The sequence below is a fragment of the Ictidomys tridecemlineatus genome, chromosome 6 (genome assembly GCF_052094955.1).
Source record: "Ictidomys tridecemlineatus isolate mIctTri1 chromosome 6, mIctTri1.hap1, whole genome shotgun sequence".
Classification (NCBI taxonomy): Eukaryota; Metazoa; Chordata; class Mammalia; order Rodentia; family Sciuridae; genus Ictidomys; species Ictidomys tridecemlineatus.
In genome coordinates, this window is record NC_135482.1 from 14469626 (window position 1) to 14488299 (window position 18674).

Sequence of the window (18674 nt, forward strand, 5' to 3'; positions counted from 1 at the left end):
CAAAACTGTAATAAGTTTCTATTGATTAACAGCCAATTTCTCTATAATATACTATTACAGAAGCCCAAATAGACCAAGATACTAATTCACACAAGCATCAACTTGCCTCTCGGATTTCTTCAAACAGTTTGATGGCATGTTCATATTCAGGAGGGTCAGCATTTAGTTCTGATTCCAAGACATCCCAGAAGGCCTGGTGAACAATATGCTTCACTTGACCAGCCAAGCTATAGCAATGAAATGGACTGTTTAAAATAAGAATTATTTTCTCTAATCTTAAAGACTCACTGTAGCAATTTTTAAAAATGCATAAAAAACAGAGAACAAAATAACCCATAATCCCATTATTAATCTATTGACTTATTTCCCCTGTTCAATACATTGTTTTAGTGGTTAAGAATACCAAGTATGCACAATATTAGATTTTTTTCATTTAGTATTCTGTCCTGTTTCTGCTAGATTTTAAAAATCTTCATTACCATGGCTTATAATGACTTCATAAAATTCTGTCTTAAGGACATAAGATGATTTAGCTAATTACTCTTCTACATAGATCTTTAGATGTGTTCTAAATTTTAGCAATGAGATGACAAAGTTGTTCTTTCCTCAACAGCTGAAGTTTCATGGCAAGTAACAGAATAGGTTGACCCAACGGGCATTTTAATGCCTGCCAACTTCCAATTCAATATCCCAGACCAAAACACTGAAAAAGGAAAAGCTTACAATAGAATAGGTGGCCACCTTGCTTTACCCCTATATCAATGTCCTAATAGGTGCACATTAAAATACACATTCCTACACCATTTTGCAACAGCTTTTAGAAAACCACATATTTTCCTGCACTATAATTACAGATGTGTCTTTTGCCACAGAGCAACATATTTCTCCCAAGTAGAGGACACAACTACTTCGTCTAGGTACTGCCATTGTACCTAAATGCCTGACATTTAGGGAGCATTCAATGAATGCATGGTGGATAAATTAATAATTTGAGAGTTAAGCATATCTCCTAATTTTCCTTCTTTCATCTTTTTTTTATCCTCAGTGGTTCTGGGTTGAACCCAAGGCCTTGTGTGTGTTAGACAAGTGCTCTACCACTGAGTTAGATCCCCAGCCCATTTAGAACATTTTAAAATTTTGAGAACAATTTCACTAAGTTTCCCAGGCTGAACTTGAACTTGCAATTCTCTTGCCTTAGCACCCCAAGTAGCTGGGATTACAGGCATATACCAGTGTACCTGGCAAAATTTGCCTTCGTAAAGTACAAATAGCTAAGTATATAAAAGGTTATGAGAAATGGAAATCAGCCAAGGAGCATGAATTAAAATTGTTTACATAACTGCAAATGTTATAGTCTACTTAGCAACTTTAAATATTAAAACTTATTCTAGTTGTCCGAGTGAGTTTATTCAATAAAAATGCCACTGCCATTATCTGAGACTCTGCTGTGCAACTACAGAACAATGAAAAAGGCAAACATTGCTGTACAGACTTTTGCTCTTGACTTTATAAGCCCCCCCATATATATATCTATCATGAAGGAACAACAAGCAATGAGCTAAAACAATTTTTTGGTTCTGTAGGGACATCAGAGTTTAAACTGAAGTTTTCCTATATGCTTCAAGACACTTTTTAGCTCTTTAATTTTCAAGAGATTTGGGGGAATGGCAAGAAGGGATATGATCAATCCAAGCATTCCTACTGGGTATCAGAAACCTAATTTTAGCTCACTTTCTGCCCCCCCCCCCCGCAAAGAACTAAATGATAAATGAGAGTGAGCCATATGTTAAAAAAGAAAAAAAAATTGGCCACTGTGAGGATCATCTGAAAATCAACAAATAACTTGCTACTTCATTATTAAACAAAATAATGCATCATAACTCTATACTTTGTTTTCCATGCTCACTTTTCCTAGCCATGGAAGAAAATGAAGAGAAGAGAGGTTAATATTTTCCACAGTATCAAAGTACTTAAGTACAAGGCACTTTTATGCCAATGATCACACATTTAAAGTGAGTAGCATAATCCCCATCTTATCTTTGGAGAGAGGCCCAGATATAGTCTCAGAAGAGCCAGGATTCAAACCCAGGATCTGCCTGATCCTAAAGCACCTTCACAATGGCCTTTACTTGTAATTTTCTTGGGGGGGGTCACTGGGGATTGAACTCAGGGTCACTCATCCCCACTGAGCCACATCCCCAACCCTACTTTGTATTATTTTATTTAGAGACAGGGTCTCACTGAGTTGCTCAATACCTTGCTTTTGCTGAGGGTGGCTTTGAACTTGCGATCCTCCTGTCTCAGCCTCCCAAGCCGCTGGGATTACAGGTGTGTGCCACTGTGCCTGGCTTTACTTGCCACTTTTGAATTTAAAGTACAGATAATCCCAAACTGTCTTTAGTGATACTTCATAAAAATGATTAACTTTAAATTTTTATTTCTATTAATCAATAATTGTGCACTGAACATCTAATATGTGCTTGATCCTGTTTTAGGCACTTGAGACACCACAGTAGAAAGAAAGTCTATGCCTCAAAAATCTTATCTAGCAGAAATAGACAAAAACACATTAAAATGAGTGGTAGAGCACAAACTTAGCACATGCAAGGTCCTGGGTTCAATGCCCAGGGCGCACACACAGACACATGCACACACACACACACACACACACACACACACTCTCTCTCTCTCTCTCTCTCTCTCTCACACACACACACACACACACACACACACACACACACTCTCTCTCTCTCTCTCTCACACACACACACACACACACACACAAAGACTAAGATAATTTCAGAGCCATGAGCAGAACACAGTGAGTCAATGTACGGGACAGTGACAGGGTACTTATTTCATTGAGTAGGTTAAAAAAAAAAATCTTCTAAGGTCACAATGATCTTTGATTTCAGTCTTCAACAGAGAGAAAAAAAGCTGTATGAAGATCGAGGGCAAAAACACAAAGGAAAAGGGACAAAGTCCTTGAGACAGGACCAAGCTTAGTGTACACCCACATCAGGAAGGAAGCAGGAAGGAACATATTACTAGATAAGGTCTGGGAAGTAGGCTTTCCAAGCCATCATAGTTTAGATTTTTATTCTTCATGTAATACAAAACCATTGAAAGGCTTTAAGCTAAGAAATTACTTGATCTGATTTATCTTTCAGAAGGATCATAATAGCTACTTTGTGAATATGGAGGAGGACTGAGGCAAGCTAAAAATGAGATGAGGCAAACAGCTGGGACTTAGAGAGTCAGGTCAGAGGGGGCCTAGCTTAGGGGAGAGAGCTGGTATATCATGCAATTACCAAAGAAAACCAGATAGATTTTAGCCAGTAATCTTTAAAAATATTAATTATTAACAACATCTCTAGGAGAACTATGAGCAATATATACTCCAAAGAAGAAAAATTATTATACTTCCTGGTTTTCCTGCTTTAAAATGAACAAAAAGTTATAAATGGAATCAAATACTATCTATAAGTTATCTTAATTAGAAGAGAGAGAATGCCTCAGGATTAATAATTGCCCCTGTGAGGATGAAAAACGAACAATGCCATTATCCATGAGTTAACTTTACCTTAAAAATAAATGATCTGTAGTAAAGGGCTCAAGCCTTTTTTCCTCTTTGTCCCAGAGGAACCAGAGCCACTGATGCCAGAGGCTAGGTAAGATATAAGAGTGCAGCTCTAACTAGAGGTCCCTGGAAATGGGATTAACCAAGGAATACCCGCTGGTGGCTACAATTCCTACCTACAGGTGCACTGGGTTGCCTATCCTTAAACTCTGGCAGTTCAGTTGCATTTATTCCTTCTTTACAACTTGGGTATCAGTTTTTAATTTTTTATTTGTTTTTAGTTATACATGACAGAAGAATGTATTTTGACAAATTATACATATATGAAGTATAATTTCCTATTCTTGTGGCTGTACATGATGAGGAGTTACAATGGTCGTGTATTCAGATAATAAAATAGTAAAGTTAGGTTCAGTTCATTCTACTGTCTTTCCCATTCCCATTCCCCTTCCCTTCCCTTCATTCTGAATATCAGGGTTTTTTAAAAAAAATTTTTAGTTGTAGATGGACACAATATCTTTATTTTTATTTATTTTATGTGATGCTGAGGATTGAACTCAGGGCCTCACACGTGGGAGGCAAGCGCTCTACCACTCAGCTACAACCCCAGCCCAGTTTTTAATAAACAAAAGAGCAAATATTTCTTGAGTGTGTACTAGAGGTCACACAGCATCTGAGGCAATCCAGATAAAGCAACAAACAATACAGGCATAGTTCTGCAATTGATGGTGCTTTCAATCAAGTGGGGATGATGAACACTGAACATAAAATTTATAATTTTGTTTTTGTTTTTGCAGTGCTGGACCCCAGGGCCTTGTGCATACCAGGAATGTGCTCTACCTCTAAACTGCATCCCCAGACCAAAATTATAAGATTTCTTCACAAAGGGGAAGTGGTGGAGACTATAGCAAGAGAATTAACTGTAGTTTACGGGGATCAGGAACATAAGAAAAGCTTTCCTCAGGAAATGACATATAATTGAGAAATTATACAATCCTACAGAAATTTTTTAAAAATATAAGATCTTGTTAGGGAACTAAACAAGTTTATCTCCTGTGGATATTACACAAGAACTTCCAGGAATCAGTATGAAATACACACACACACACACACACACCCATACACACACACAATTTCAGCATTGTTTATGCACAACAAAGGTCTATGGGTCACCTGTTCTCAGGGACAGCATCTTGTTTCAATTCAAAGTTCTCGTTTACAGCAATCTCATGAGCAAGAGTCATGTTGGATAAGTTCCTTGCTGCAGTCATCACTTCATCAAATGTCACAACTCTGGGAGGGCTTGTTGCTGAAAGAAAAACAAAAGTCAGTCAATGCTATAGAAGAGAAATTGTCACCCAATAAAGCCATCTGATGTAGACAAGGTTTAATTTATTCCTATGTATACTTCATGGTTTTATAAGCAGAAAGAATATAAACAAAATAGGTGGATTCACTCACTTTAATAACAAACTTGAAAAATAGTTTCAGGTGCTATATTTAATAATAATTTTTTTTTAGAAAGAGTGAGAGAGAGGGAAAGAGTGGGAGAGAGAGAGAGAATTTTAATATTTATTTTTTAGTTATTGGCGGACACAACATCTTAGTTTGTATGTGGTGCTGAGGATCCAACCCGGGCCGCACACATGCTAGGCGAGCGCGCTATCGCTTGAGCCACATCCCCAGCCCTAATAAATTTTTATTTGATAATAAATTTTCAAATGTTTGTAAGACAAGCTTATTAAAATATGCCTATTATAACTTATTTTAAAAAATTAAATCACCTTATTTTTGGTACTTGCCTTTATTTACATATATTATACAGAGACTGATGATTTTTTAATTTGGTAATTAAGAATTCTCATTTATTTAAGTAAACTCAATATGAAATACTTGTTTATAAAAATATAATTTCTAAATGTATAGACAGTATAACATAAGGTTTAAATTCAATCCTAAGATTTTCCTGCTTGTAGTTATCATTTGACTTCACTGAGATATAGATAACCTCCTATGAAGGCTGGCCCAGGATTAAAAAAATATAAGTGAAGAAGAATATAATAAGAGCTCAATAAATCATTAAAGAAAATAAAATATATCAGAGAAGCTGGATAATTTTCCTCTCAGTAGGAAAGTTATAATAATCTGAGTTATTTCTAGTGATTTTACTATGAAAGTATTATAAATAAATCATGTTTATAAAATTAGTTGGAAATCTTAGCTTCTATTAAAATCATGATCTTGAACAATAGGAATGATGTAATATTTTTTTACTTAATTTTTAACAAAGGTGGGGAGAAGAGAAGAGAGGAAGAGAATGGGGAAAGGAGGAGGACAAAGAAAGGTGAAAGAGAATAACATCAAAATCCTTCTTCAGGACTATCTATGTACCCTGTTATCGGATGCATGAAACTTATCTATAAAACGTCAAGAATAAGAAAAAACAGAGTGCTGGGGTTGTGGCTTAGTGGTAGAGCACTTGCCTAGCATGTGTGAGGCACTGGATTTGATCTTTGCACCACACATAAATAAGTGAACAAAACAAGGTCTATCAACAACTAAAAAAAATTATAATTAAAATAATATTAATAATAATAATAATTATAATTATAATTAAAAAGAAAAAGAAAAAGCACAAAAACTTGAGGTGGCTGCTTTTAATTCTTTTGTCAACTCTACCACAAGATTCTTCTTAAAAATGGCTGTATCCTTTGGCCCAGATATCCAAAGTAATTTCCAGAAAGGCTTCATGCACCAAATAAAACACTATTTATAACAGCAAAAACCAAATGGAAACTAACCTTTTCTTTCGTGTAGTGCTAGGGATCAAACCCAGGCCTTTATGCATGCAAGGCAAACACTCTACCACTGAGCCACATCCCCAGTCCACAAAATGGAACTAAATGTTCAATAATAAATCAATTGGTAAGTAAATTTATGGTCTATTCTCTTGAAGTAAGCGGTCATAAAGAAAGTTTAGAAAATATATTATCACAAGCAAATGTTTTAGTTATACAACTAAGTAACAAGATTCCATATATGTATATACATCTGTGTAAAGGATAAAGATGGCAAAGTGCTGCCAGCTGTAGTCTTTGGGTGATACTGTAGGCAACAGTTTCTTTTTTCTATACTAACGTATTTTCCAAGTTTTTAAAATAAAAAACATAAAAATTTTAAATACAAATGAACAAGTCTTTTTAATCTATTAAACATCAGTTGCCTTTTTTCTATATTTACCTTGTCTGTTTAAGCTGTTGTAGGCTAATGAAAAATCTTAAAAAAAAAAAAAAAAGCAAACACACCTGCTTAGCACATCTCCTGTGTCCACATACAAAAAAGGAAAAAGCTGTCTTCCTTTGCTACTCTTTCAATTCTTTCACATAACCCTGGTGTAGTAATTCTCCTTAAGGGCCCCTTTCTGAGTGACTTGCACAACAGGGTTTGCAATTAGCAGGAAATCTCTTAGAATATCTCACTTCCTGCCTGATGCTTCCACAAGTGCATGTTTCCTTAAATGTGAACCAGAAAACAATCTGGTTTGGGATTGATTTTAATTTGTCCAAGAAGTAATCACAAGAAGGAGTAGCTTTCTATCGTTTGAGAGAAAAGAATGAATGAGATGAGGAGCCTGATTTATAGTCAAACCAAAGCAGACTAGAGACACTGATCAAAGTAAAAATCAGCAGTTGTGAGCTTTAGTGGCTATTTCTGAGAACACACACAAAATAGCTGCAGTCCCCCTGCAGTGCTATGCTGGTACACCAAGAAATGAGGGTTAAGTCTGGGCTTTGCCCTCCACCATTGTTGAGTTTTCAAATCCAACATATTCTGCAAACACCACACCACCCTCAATCCCGCTCCCCTATGGGCTCACAAACAGGAGAGCTGGATTTGCTGGAGGAATCGCTTGTGAAGCTCTGTCTGGAGCACTCATAGTCACTGAGTGAAGCCATGCTCTCGGAAAACCGTGAAGAATCTGAATCACTTGGATGGTCCTCGCCCACACATTGCTTCTCATCATTGAATGGCATTTTGTGTTACTTGAGTATGGATAAAGAGAGAACACCTGTACAGACAAACAGACCCTGCATCAACATTCTGGGGCACTTCCATTGGTACCAGTATGGACAACTATACCCACAAGTTTAACAGTGTTGAAAAGCTTCCAGAATATTACTGTGTCCCTCCCCTAACACCCCAGCCAGGCAGTCACAAGGCTATCAAGAATGCCTTCCAGAAAAGGGATTCCACACTCATCAATGTGAGGTGACTCAGGACATAACCAGTATGATTGCAGAGCAGCTCTAAGCAATGACATATTCTTTAAAACAATATGCTAAAGCCAGGAGCAGTGGCGCATGCCTGTAATCCCACTGGCTCAGGAGGCTGAGACAGAAGGATCAGGAGTTTAAAGCCAGCCTCAGCAAAAGCAAGGTGCTAAGCAACTCAGTGAGACCCTATCTCTAAATAAAACACAAATTAGCTAGGGATGTGGCTCAATGGTTGAGTGCCCCTGAGTTCAATTCTCGGTATTGCCCCCCCCACCAAATAACTAAAAATATATATGCTAAGACATGGGAAGGTAAGAGAAAGCAGGGCTCTAGGAGGGGTCATATTGCTCTTTCTGCCTTGGGGAGGTCACTTTACCCCCTACCTCATAGGTGAAACTGGACTGGAAGACTGACCTCATAGTGTACTTGAGGACTGAATAGGACAAATCTCATTACAGTGCCTGGCACAGCAATCAAATGTTACTTATTATTGCTTTAAATAAAATAGTTTTGAAAGTAGACTCTTCATGCTCTCTATGAGCTTCTTGAGAGAAGGAAAGACTGATGAAAATCTCTGGCTGGTCTTTAGCCTTTCCTCTTCCACTTTCACATGAATTGCCACAACACGAAGAATAAGACCCAACATTTGGTTTGTACGAAGTAGCTATCACCACCCAATGAGTGAGCAGGCACATAGGATGGTGATTCACAGAACAGGGGAATAGACTGGAGACACAAGGGGACTTACTATACCACAGAACCAATCTCTTGAATCTAAATTGAGTGCTGTTTCTGGGATATCAGACTGCCTACCAGGGAAGGGAGTCAGACCTGGGAACAACCCAGAAAGATCATGGGCACAAAGAATGACCAGGAGCAAGGCCTGTGAGGAAGCTGGCCTTGATATGTGTGGTGTCAGCTGACACAAAAAGAAAATTTGGGCCCAAGGAGAAAGGCACCTCAAATCCTGAATGGGCAATGATAGAAGAATTCACTGCATCCCTTTAAATCTGAACCATCCCATGCAATAGAGGATACAGAACTTTTTAAACTGCCAGAATGTGAAGCCATAACTATGCAGAATAAAATCAGTGGAAATGCCTGCAAGTTCTGCGATGATTCCAGTTACTGAGTGCTCACGGTGCATCCAGCAGCAGACACGAGGAAGAGTTAACAGTAAACAAAATAGATAGGGCCCTACTCTCATGGTTCTCAAGTCCAGTTATGCAAAACTGTGCATGTCAAATGCTAGAGGAGAAAAGGAAAATAAGGCATTGTTGAGAAAACAAGAGAAAGAAAAGGGAGGACTGGAACTCAGGAGGGGGAAGGTGCTAGACTTTGTTGAGAGAAACAGCCAATTTTTATTCCTTGGGTGGTGACAGAAACAAGAAAGAGCTTGAGAGGATACGCCAGGTGTGAAAAGCCCAAGGGCGCCTGCATACTGCCTTACCTAACAACTTTCAGGCCTAACACAGAAATACATCCTTGCCCAGGCCACCACTTTTCTTTCTGGGGGGGAGGACATTGGGAATTGAACCCAGGGATGCTTTGCCACTGAGCTATATTTCCCCAATCCCCTTTTAAAATATTTTTTATTTCAAGACAGGGTCTTGTTAATTTGCTGAGGCTAGCCTCAAACTCGTGATCCTCCTGCCTCAGGCTTACTGAATCTTATTATAGGCATGCATGTTCAGCTCCAGTCCACCAATTTTCCAAGGAGAAAACCCCTACCTGCCTCTGCAGACTAAAGGACATGGTGTGGACTGCAGCTGCCAGGAAGCACTCTACCCTATCTCAGAATCCTAAGCTTAATCACCATGAACACAGGCTAAAAAATAGCCCTGGACCCTTACACCTTTAATAGTGAAATAACCTACTCTACCCTGGAACAACCAGTCTCTACCTGAGTTTTAACTCCAACCTGCTGATGGAAGGGGAGAGGAGACAGAATAAAAAGGGTTGCTATAACCCTTTTACTGCCACCAAACCCTAAATCCTAAATGGAGACCCCTCTAGTTTGCTACATCCCTCATTGCCAACATTTTACTTCCCATTGACGGTAATCTTGAAAATATACCTTCTTGGGGAAGCCTCCCTCTACCCTCCCACCAGAGCTCTTGGTACTCCCTTGAGTACATGTGCAGCACATATCCACAAAAGCACTTGTATGGTTATTTTTTTCCCATGGCTACTTCCGAATCTGCTTAATAAGGCAGACACTGAGTCTTGTTCACCACCAAGTATATGACAAGTATTCATTCAGTGTCAACTGAATCACAATCATTGAATTCCATTTGGTACAGCTTCAACTAGAACATTTGCAAGCTGATACCACTTCACATTTACATGCCTGGTACTGCCAAAGTCCAAGCCCCAGTGCAAGGAATGTACTATTTAAGCCTAGTTTATTAGATTTAAAACTCAAATTCCTAGGTCTCTGTCACACTCTCATTTAAATATCTGAAAGTTTGTTTCTACCTTTTTTTTTTTTTTCCTTTAGTCATCTCTCCGCAATGTAACAACTTGGCTCTGCTCTTGATTTTCACCACTACAGCTGCCTCAAATGAGTATCTCTGGCTGTTTTTCCAAGTACAAGTGAATAAAAGCTTTCATCCATGGGAATGTATGAACTAGGTTAACAGTTATTACTGTCCATTATATTCTACCCCAGCTGGACAGAACATTTGGTAGGTTTCTTAATTGTATTTAACAAGGCAACCAATTGCAAAGATTTAAAAAATAAAAAAGTTCTAGGTTAAGAATTAGAAATCCAGGGTTTGGGGCATATGTCGGTCATTAATTTGCTATGTGACTTCACACATACCACATCTTCTCTCCTCACTTCATTTTTCTAAGAGGATTGTGTCAGTTATAGAGTTTCTTTCAGCTCGAAATTGTTAAAATGCTCCAAACCAGAGTTCTATGAGGCATCACTAGAAGCTCTAATAAATTAAATGTGCTCAGAGCAGGCATGTTTAATTGCATGCCACTGCATGCCACTACACTTTCTGCCAGCAAGTTACTAGAGGTAAAATTCCTAGCACAGGGGATACAACAGAAAATTTTAAAGCTTTTCAATGTTTAGAAATACTTGGTAGAAGCCTTCCCATTATAACTGGGACTTAGTGTATCTAAGCCCAAAAGCCTGTCTTTGAAGATGCTTATTATTACTCTACTAGAAAATTATCCATTTCCTCTTATGGGAATATTGATAATGCCTGATTCTTAGGGCTGGGGTAAGAATCCACAGTCAATCTAGAGAGAGTACTCAGCACAGTGTCTGACACAGAATAAACAGGATACAGAGGTTTGCTTATGATTACATGCTTTTTGTTAATATTATCACCTCAAGCATTAAAAACTTAAGGGGAAAACAGTTTTACTCCAGGACAACAAAAGCATGTTCCCTTACAGATACACAAGGCTGGTAGTCACCCTAGGAGAGAACTCTTACACGTGTTTGAAATACAAAACACAAAAGCAAATGGCCCATCACAGTGTGCATGGTCCTCTGCTAGTCCTTCTCACCTACTCTTACCCTTCTTGGTCTTGTTCCATATAAGTCATCTAGGGACAAAGCTACTTGACTCAAAAGCCAATGAGGGTAGTTAGATTGCTTTTTAAAGTATTTTGGGTCCCCTCTTAGGCTGGTAATGATAAAACTAGGCTTTTTAAAAAAGAAACATAATAGTTCTCATACTCACAAACTTAGATCTACCTAACTTTCACCAATGCAATTTACAGGTAAATCAAACAACTTTTCAGGAATACCACATCCTACCTGGAGGCTCACTCACTGATCAAAGGTAAAGACAAAAGGTTGCTCCAAGCAAAGCCTCCAACACTACAGTGGATCGCTAAAGCAAATGAAGTACCACATTTCATATCTGTATTGTACTACTCTATTCTTTAATAATAATAAACAGTCTTTTGACATTTTGAGGCCAATGACTCAAAGGCAGTCAGGCACTTAAATAGTGCATAATAAATGAACAGATAAATGAATGGCAGTATAACTACTGACATCTTAGAGATGAGGGACCTTAAGGGTCAAGTCATGCTTCCTCACAGACTCCGATTCCTCAGCCTATGTCCTACTTTACTTTTTTATTTCCTCTCTGCAGCAAACTATAACGATAAGTGGTCCTGTACTGGTGTGAGATTGCAAAGATATGCCAGTGATAATATGCATTTCACTGACGTAGGAAGAACAGTAGCTAACCCACTGAACTGGATTCTTAATCCCAGCTCTTGATATTTACTAACTAGCGACAGGGAACTTACCATTTGTGTAATAGTAATAATAATGATATCTATCCTATAGAATTGTCGTAAATATTAACTGAAATAATCTATGTCAAATAACTAAGTTCCTAGTAAGGGCCTGAAGATGTCAACTATTATTTTAGTCTTATTAAAATAAGTTAAAGGTCAATGTCATAAAAAACAAAAGCTGAGGATATGTTCCAGATGAAGATACTTGGTAACTGCTGTGATTTGAGGATAACTCCAAAAAAGCATATTTTGGAAACTTAATCCCAATGCAATACTGTTAGGAGGTGGGACCCATCACAGGTGCTTAGGTCATGAGGGGTCCATGCTCATGAATGGATTAAAGCCAATTACAGAGAGCATGAGGCCATGAGTTCAATCTCCGTGCTTTCTCTTGCCCATGTGATGCCTTCAGTCATGTTATGACTCAGCAAGAAAGCCCTCATCAGATGCTGGCCCCCTAATCTTAGGATTCTGAGCCTCAAGACTGTGGGCTAAATAAATTTCTGTTTGTCATAAATTACCTAGTCTATGGTATTCTGTTATAGCAGCACAAAATGAACTAAGGCATAGATTCTTCACTGGACAAAATAAATGTGATCAAGAACATAGTTAGAATACTTGAATCTGTTATTTGTATTCTACCATTAAATATATTAAAGTTGATAAATGGACTATGGTTGTTTTAAAAAGGACCTTGATGTGTGCAATTTTCTCTCAAATGATACAAAAGAGAAAAAAACAACAAAACATAGAGAAAAATGTATTAGGTGAATCTGACTTGCAGTGGACAATAAGATATTTGAACTATTCTTGGAATTTTTTTCTGTAAGTCTGATAGTATTTCTAGACAGCCATACTTGCCTAAAGCCCATCTTTAACAGTGCTTGGAAAATAAAACAATAGAGCTGGGAATGTGGCTCAGGCGGTAGTGTGCTCGCCTGGCATGCGTGCGGCCCGGGTTCGATCCTCAGCACCACATATCAACAAAGATGTTGTGTCCACCGAGAACTAAAAAATAAAATATTAAAAATTCTCTCTCTCTCTCTCTCCCCTCTCTCACTCTCTCTTAAAAAAAAAAAAGAAAAGAAAACAATAGATAAGCCAGAGTCCTTCAGAAGGGGCAAATAAATTCATTCCCAGGTGATTTCCCTTTACTTACAAGATTATCTTGGCTGTAGTTTACAATTTCTTTGTGATTTCTGGCCTCTGCCTACTTCATCCTGCTCCATTCCCCCCTAATCTAGACACAGTGACCTTCATTGGGTCCTGCAGACATGTACAGCTTCCTACTTCGGAGCCTTGCACCTGTTATTTTCTCCCCCTGGGATGTTACTCTTCCTGATCTCCACATGGTTGGCTCCTTGTTGTCATTCATTTTATAAATTTATTATCACAATTTCAAGGTGAACTTCCCTGGAGATCCTACCACTTACCTCATCTACATTAGCCTTCTAGAGTAGAGCTTGGCACACCACTTGGGATATAGTCTGGGCTCAACAAATGTTATTGTATGAACAAAGTAAGCCACAGTCCTATTCATAAGACAACTTGGATTTTCGTTCTCTTCTACCCCAATCACATTACTCATATTTATTATGTAGTCACTTAAACTATTATAGTTATCTGCATATCTTTCTCCCTGCTAAATTTTAAGCTGCTTGTGGTAAGAAGCTATGCCTCCCTTCTCCAATTCCCAGTGCCTTCTTCAACACATTTACAAGGCATCAATAATTCAAGCTAGCAAAGACTTAGTTTCAGGAGTTTAAAGAAAATTTTTACATGGTGTCTTTCCACTCTCCTAAAAGCACTAAAACCAAATAATAACAATTAGGGCTAACAGTCATGGAGTGCTTATTATAATCTCAATATATGCACTCAGTATTTTTTATAAGTGTTTTAAATATTTTATCTCCTTGGGTCCTCATTATAGCCTTATAAGCTAAGATACTATTCCCATTTTATAATAAGAACCTGAGGCTCAGAGAGATTGCATTACTTCCCCAAGGGTGCACAGTAATGAAGAGGCACAAGTTAAATCTAGACATTGAAACCCTAAAGCCCATGCACTCTATTACTCCAGGATAGCTGGAGAAAATTCAGTGTGCTGCTCATTCTTTCCATTCCCACTCTGCCAAATTGATCTATCTACTACCACGTGGACACTTGCACATGTGATAGCAAGCTGACCTTACTCTGGGATGGCTGCTCAAGTACTATACAGTGAAGGGCATTACTGAGAGAGTTCACTGTCCAAAATAACTCTCAACCCCACTAGAGTGACTGAAAATCCTGTATCAGGGAACCAATCCTTATGTAAGCAAAATCCCTAGTTAGAGCCTAAATATGATCCAAAAGGTTAACTGCTTACAGCTAGCATGAGTCATAAACAATTTTGCAGTGAATTATTCAGATTATCCAGCAGAGTTCTGAGGAATGGAACCCATCCAGTTAAGGTTAGGTTATGGAAAAGAGAAATTTCAAGGAACATCTAAGGGGTATACTCCTTCAAGACCAGATCAAGGTCAGATGGAAGGTACACACGTTCATGTATATGTAGTAAAGGGCAGGAGGGGGTCAGAAGAGTAAGACTAGACTCTTATAACAAAATTGGAGATGCTTAAAAATGTCCATCTTCTGCAAAATGCTGCTTTAGAACCGGTCCCAAATAGCAGCATTAAAGTTATTCACGCACAGCAAAGCAAAACCACAGAGCACAGAGATAGGTGCCTGCACTATTCAGCTAGACAATACTGGTCTTCATCAAATTAGAACCAACAAAGAGTTAGATAAAAGCCAACAAGCCAGTCACTGTCTAAAAAGCAGATGTTCATGCTACACATGGCATTACAGCATCAGGGAGAAGGATTTCTAGGCACTTTTCATAATTGAAAGCACTCTCCCCACACCCCTGCTGGCCCGTTTTAATACCTGTACTCCCCCCTAAAGGGTCCTCAACCCTCACAAAATGGCATTGATGCTGCTTCTACACATGACTGGGTATCTTCAGCCCTGGGCCATTTTAAGCCAGACAACCTCCACTGGCTGAGAGGGTTGATTATGAAATCTCTTCTAGGGTCAAGAGGAAAGGGCTGACAGGCAGGCAGGCAGGGGGGCAGGCAGGGAACCTCCTAAAGTGGGAACCACTGAGATAACCTCATTATCTGTTGGCAGGTAGGAAGGGCAAGATCTCTGGACTGGAGATCAGAGGTGTTGGGGGCTCACTAGGGCCAAGGACACTTTGTCTTGTTTCTTCCTGGTCAAGGTAGGACAATTATCTAGGAGAAAATTCCCCAAACTTGAGTCCTTTGACCAGGCATCGCAACTGTACCCCCTGTCTCCATCTTCTACTTCCAATAATTTGGCAAACAATTATCTTGATTGGATATTTGCACTTAAATACGTTTATTTTAAAAGGAAAACTTTGTACCATCAAGAAATCGCTTCGTTTAATGGAGCAGTTTTCCCTCTTACTAACAAAAACACGTAACTATGTTTATCCACGTGCCACCAAATCATCTCTGCTACCCTCGGCGGTGCCAGCTCAAGGAGCAGCTTTGGGAAGCACAAAGCTATCCCCGCGAGGTCCAGGGTTGGAGCCCAAGCCAGTCAGTGTTTCCACGCCTCCTCCCGGCGAGGGGCAAGTCCAGAGGACTCACCCGGAGGCCACCCCTCCCTCCAGGAGTACCACGTTTCCTGTCAAAACAAACCCGAGGAGGAGGGGACGGCGGAGGCAGAGCCGAGTGCCCGGGAAACCCCGGCAACAAACCCCAAACACTCGCCGCGGGCCCCGCCCGGCCGGGGAAGGGGCCTCCGCAGCCCCGGTGGAAAGCCGCCCGCGGAGCAGGCGCTGGCCCCGGCCCGGCGGGCTGTGAGCGGCGCCGAAATGCCCGGACCCCGCCGCCTCCGGGTCCGGCAGCCCGCGGCCACTCGCGTGCGCTTCCCGCTCCCACGCGGGACGGCAGTTCTAGGTCAAACGGGGACAGGGACGGGGTCGGGGTGAGGGGTCAAGCTTGTTGGTTCCTGGGCCCCGCGGTCTCAGGACGGCGTTCCGAGGTGGAGCGGGGAGGCCTGGGCTGCCCTGGGTTGAGCTGTCCCCTCTCGGGCCCTAGCTCATTACCTCACAGACCGAGACCCCTCCCCGGGGAAGGATACGCACCGAGTCCGGCGCGGAGACAGGAGGAAGGCGACCAAGTGACCCCGAACCAGGGGTCTCAGGGAGTCCCTTAACCAAGCGCCGCACTACCTCGGAACTCCTCAACAACTCCAGCCCCTCGGCACCCTCCCCCCGCCCCCACACGCGGTATTTAAAGGGCCCTGAGAGACTCCAGGGAAGAGGCCACCCCAAAACCCGTAAGAGGGAGGATGACGGAGCGGCGGAGCCGGGAAAGGCAAGTCATTTCAGGCTCCGAAAGCCGAATTCGCACGTAATTAACCTAAGACCCAAAGAATATTCCCGAGGTTCGTATGGGAAAAGGTGAAGATAGCTCGGGATGGAGGCCGTTTCGCATGCGAGAAGGATGCTCCCCCGCGCAACGAGTGGTACGGTCCGAACTGCACGGGGCGGGGAGAGGAGTGTTTACGGAACTGGGGCAGCCTTACGGTGGGAAGGGCCGGGCGTTGGGGGCGGGGCCTAGCAGAGGTGGGGCGCCAGACGTTGAGGGCGGGGCTTAGATGGGGGCGGGGCCAGGGAAGGGCTCGAGTCCTCTGCCCAAGGCTGGATGCTTCTCAGGCTCAGTGAACCGTGCTGTCAGATCCTCGCCCCTCCTGAAACTTTCAGAACCGTCACACCTCTTACCTAGACCTGGCACACTCAGCTAGGTGCCCATCACCGCACTGTATACACACACAAACACGCACACACAAACACACACAGAGACCAGCAAACCGAAAACGTCACAAGTGGACTTTCCCAAGCACTTCAGAGACTCACCAAGTCATCCACATTTGTGTCTGCATCTCCATTTAAAAACACGGGTTCAGATTTGCACCTGGACGCTACGATTAGCCCCTGGGAACCACACCTACCCAGGTTCTCGGAAGACTTCGTGTGCGTGCAAAAGATAAAGCTTCATACTTCCTCTAGGGTTCTTTGGCAGCGCCTATCTCTGGGAGAAGTTTCAACTTGGGTTAATGTAAATAACCAGCTATAGGAGAGGTTCTGTGCGGTCAGGCTGCAGTTCATCTCTTGTGAACTCGCTTCAGGGCATACAAGAAACAAATTCCCCCCACCATACACATGAAAACCTCTATGTCTTCTGCCAGAGGTAAATGACTATTACTTGGGAGGCAGTTTCACGCAGGAATGTTAGTAGATTGTGTATAGGCCTAGGTATTTCTGCCTAGTGCTGAAATCATATCTGGATTGTGAAGGCAAGTTGGCCAGCTCTGTTGTAGAAAGAAAGAAAAAGAAAATCAAAAGCAGACTGGCAACATTTTAAAGCAGGATAGAAATCCTGGTTTTCAGTGGTTATGACATGGACTCTTCTTAGTTTCAAAGCCTGCCTCTGATATTTACTACCCATGTGATCTTGGTCATTGAGAGTAACAATAACTGTTCCATTGGGTTATCATGAGGGTTATTATGAGGAGGAATTGAGATGAAGTATGTAACATGCTTAGTGGTGTACACAGTAAGCACTCAATCAGTGTTAGTTTTTGAAACTATTTGGCAAACCACTCTGAACAAACTTAGCTGGTAATCTGTAGAGATTTATATGTGTTTTCTTTTGTCACTCCTTCTAAAATATACAACCATCTGATACAGATCAAGAGATTAAAAAGAAAATGTCGTTACCACCCAGATTCTTCCTACAAACACACCCTTATTTATATCATTTGTTGGAATACGCAGATGACAGAAGTCTCCAATTTAAATTATTGCCAAATAACAACCACAACACAACTGCCATCACCACCATAAAAGCTCCACAATAGAAAGATTAGCCAAAAAATATCCCCAGACTGCTGGTAACTCTGTGACAATGACACATTGCAGCATTGCTTCCTTTGTAGCTTTGTAGGAATGTGTAATGTATTATTTTGTGCTGTGACATAACCTGGGACAAGTGGACATGAGTCAAGGTAGTTGTCCAGTCTACCCAGGTGACCATCTGCCTGACCCTAGCTATGACACTTATTTTAAAGCTCAAATATATAACTCTCAAAGCCACAAGGAAGCAATTTTTGTCAAAGCAGATGAGTCACAATTCAGCATGTGTAAGAATCTTAAGTTGGAAGAGATAGTAAAACATCACATACCCGAGTTGGGACACAGAGAGATCCTGGAAACACAATCTTCTGTCGCTTTAATGTTAAATAACTTGCTATCTTAAAACCTTTTGGTGAATTACCTGACCAACTGCTTTCAGCTGGGCTTGTTTGTAAAAGCACTTTGAAATAATATAGCCCTATAAAATATAAGGCAGTTCCTTTTAAAAATGAGCCTTATATCAATTACATCCTCGCTCACAGGACTCAGAGAGTTGTAAAATAATATCCTCCCTGCTCAGATGATGTTCCTGATCTTCTGGGGGGAAAATATTCTG

The 18674-nt window shown here is 40.6% G+C and overlaps 1 protein-coding gene across 3 annotated transcripts in view; it reads right to left on the minus strand.

Moving 5' to 3' along the window:
• Positions 1-16438, minus strand: part of Tcp11l2 (t-complex 11 like 2) — a 39051-nt gene extending 22613 nt beyond the window's left edge. Inside the window, exons 1-4 of one of the 3 annotated variants that reach the window (XM_005322331.5) lie at positions 16286-16438; positions 7458-7649; positions 4754-4889; positions 107-227 (exon numbers count right to left, since the gene is read on the minus strand). In XM_005322331.5, the coding sequence (XP_005322388.1) occupies positions 107-227; positions 4754-4889; positions 7458-7614 (414 nt within the window). In that variant the 5' untranslated portion in view covers positions 7615-7649; positions 16286-16438. Of the gene's footprint in view, positions 1-106; positions 246-4753; positions 4890-7457; positions 7650-16285 lie in introns of all 3 variants that reach the window. The other 2 variants (XM_078052897.1, XM_078052898.1) reach the window with 2 other exon arrangements.
• Between the last annotated feature and the right edge of the window lie 2236 nt (positions 16439-18674).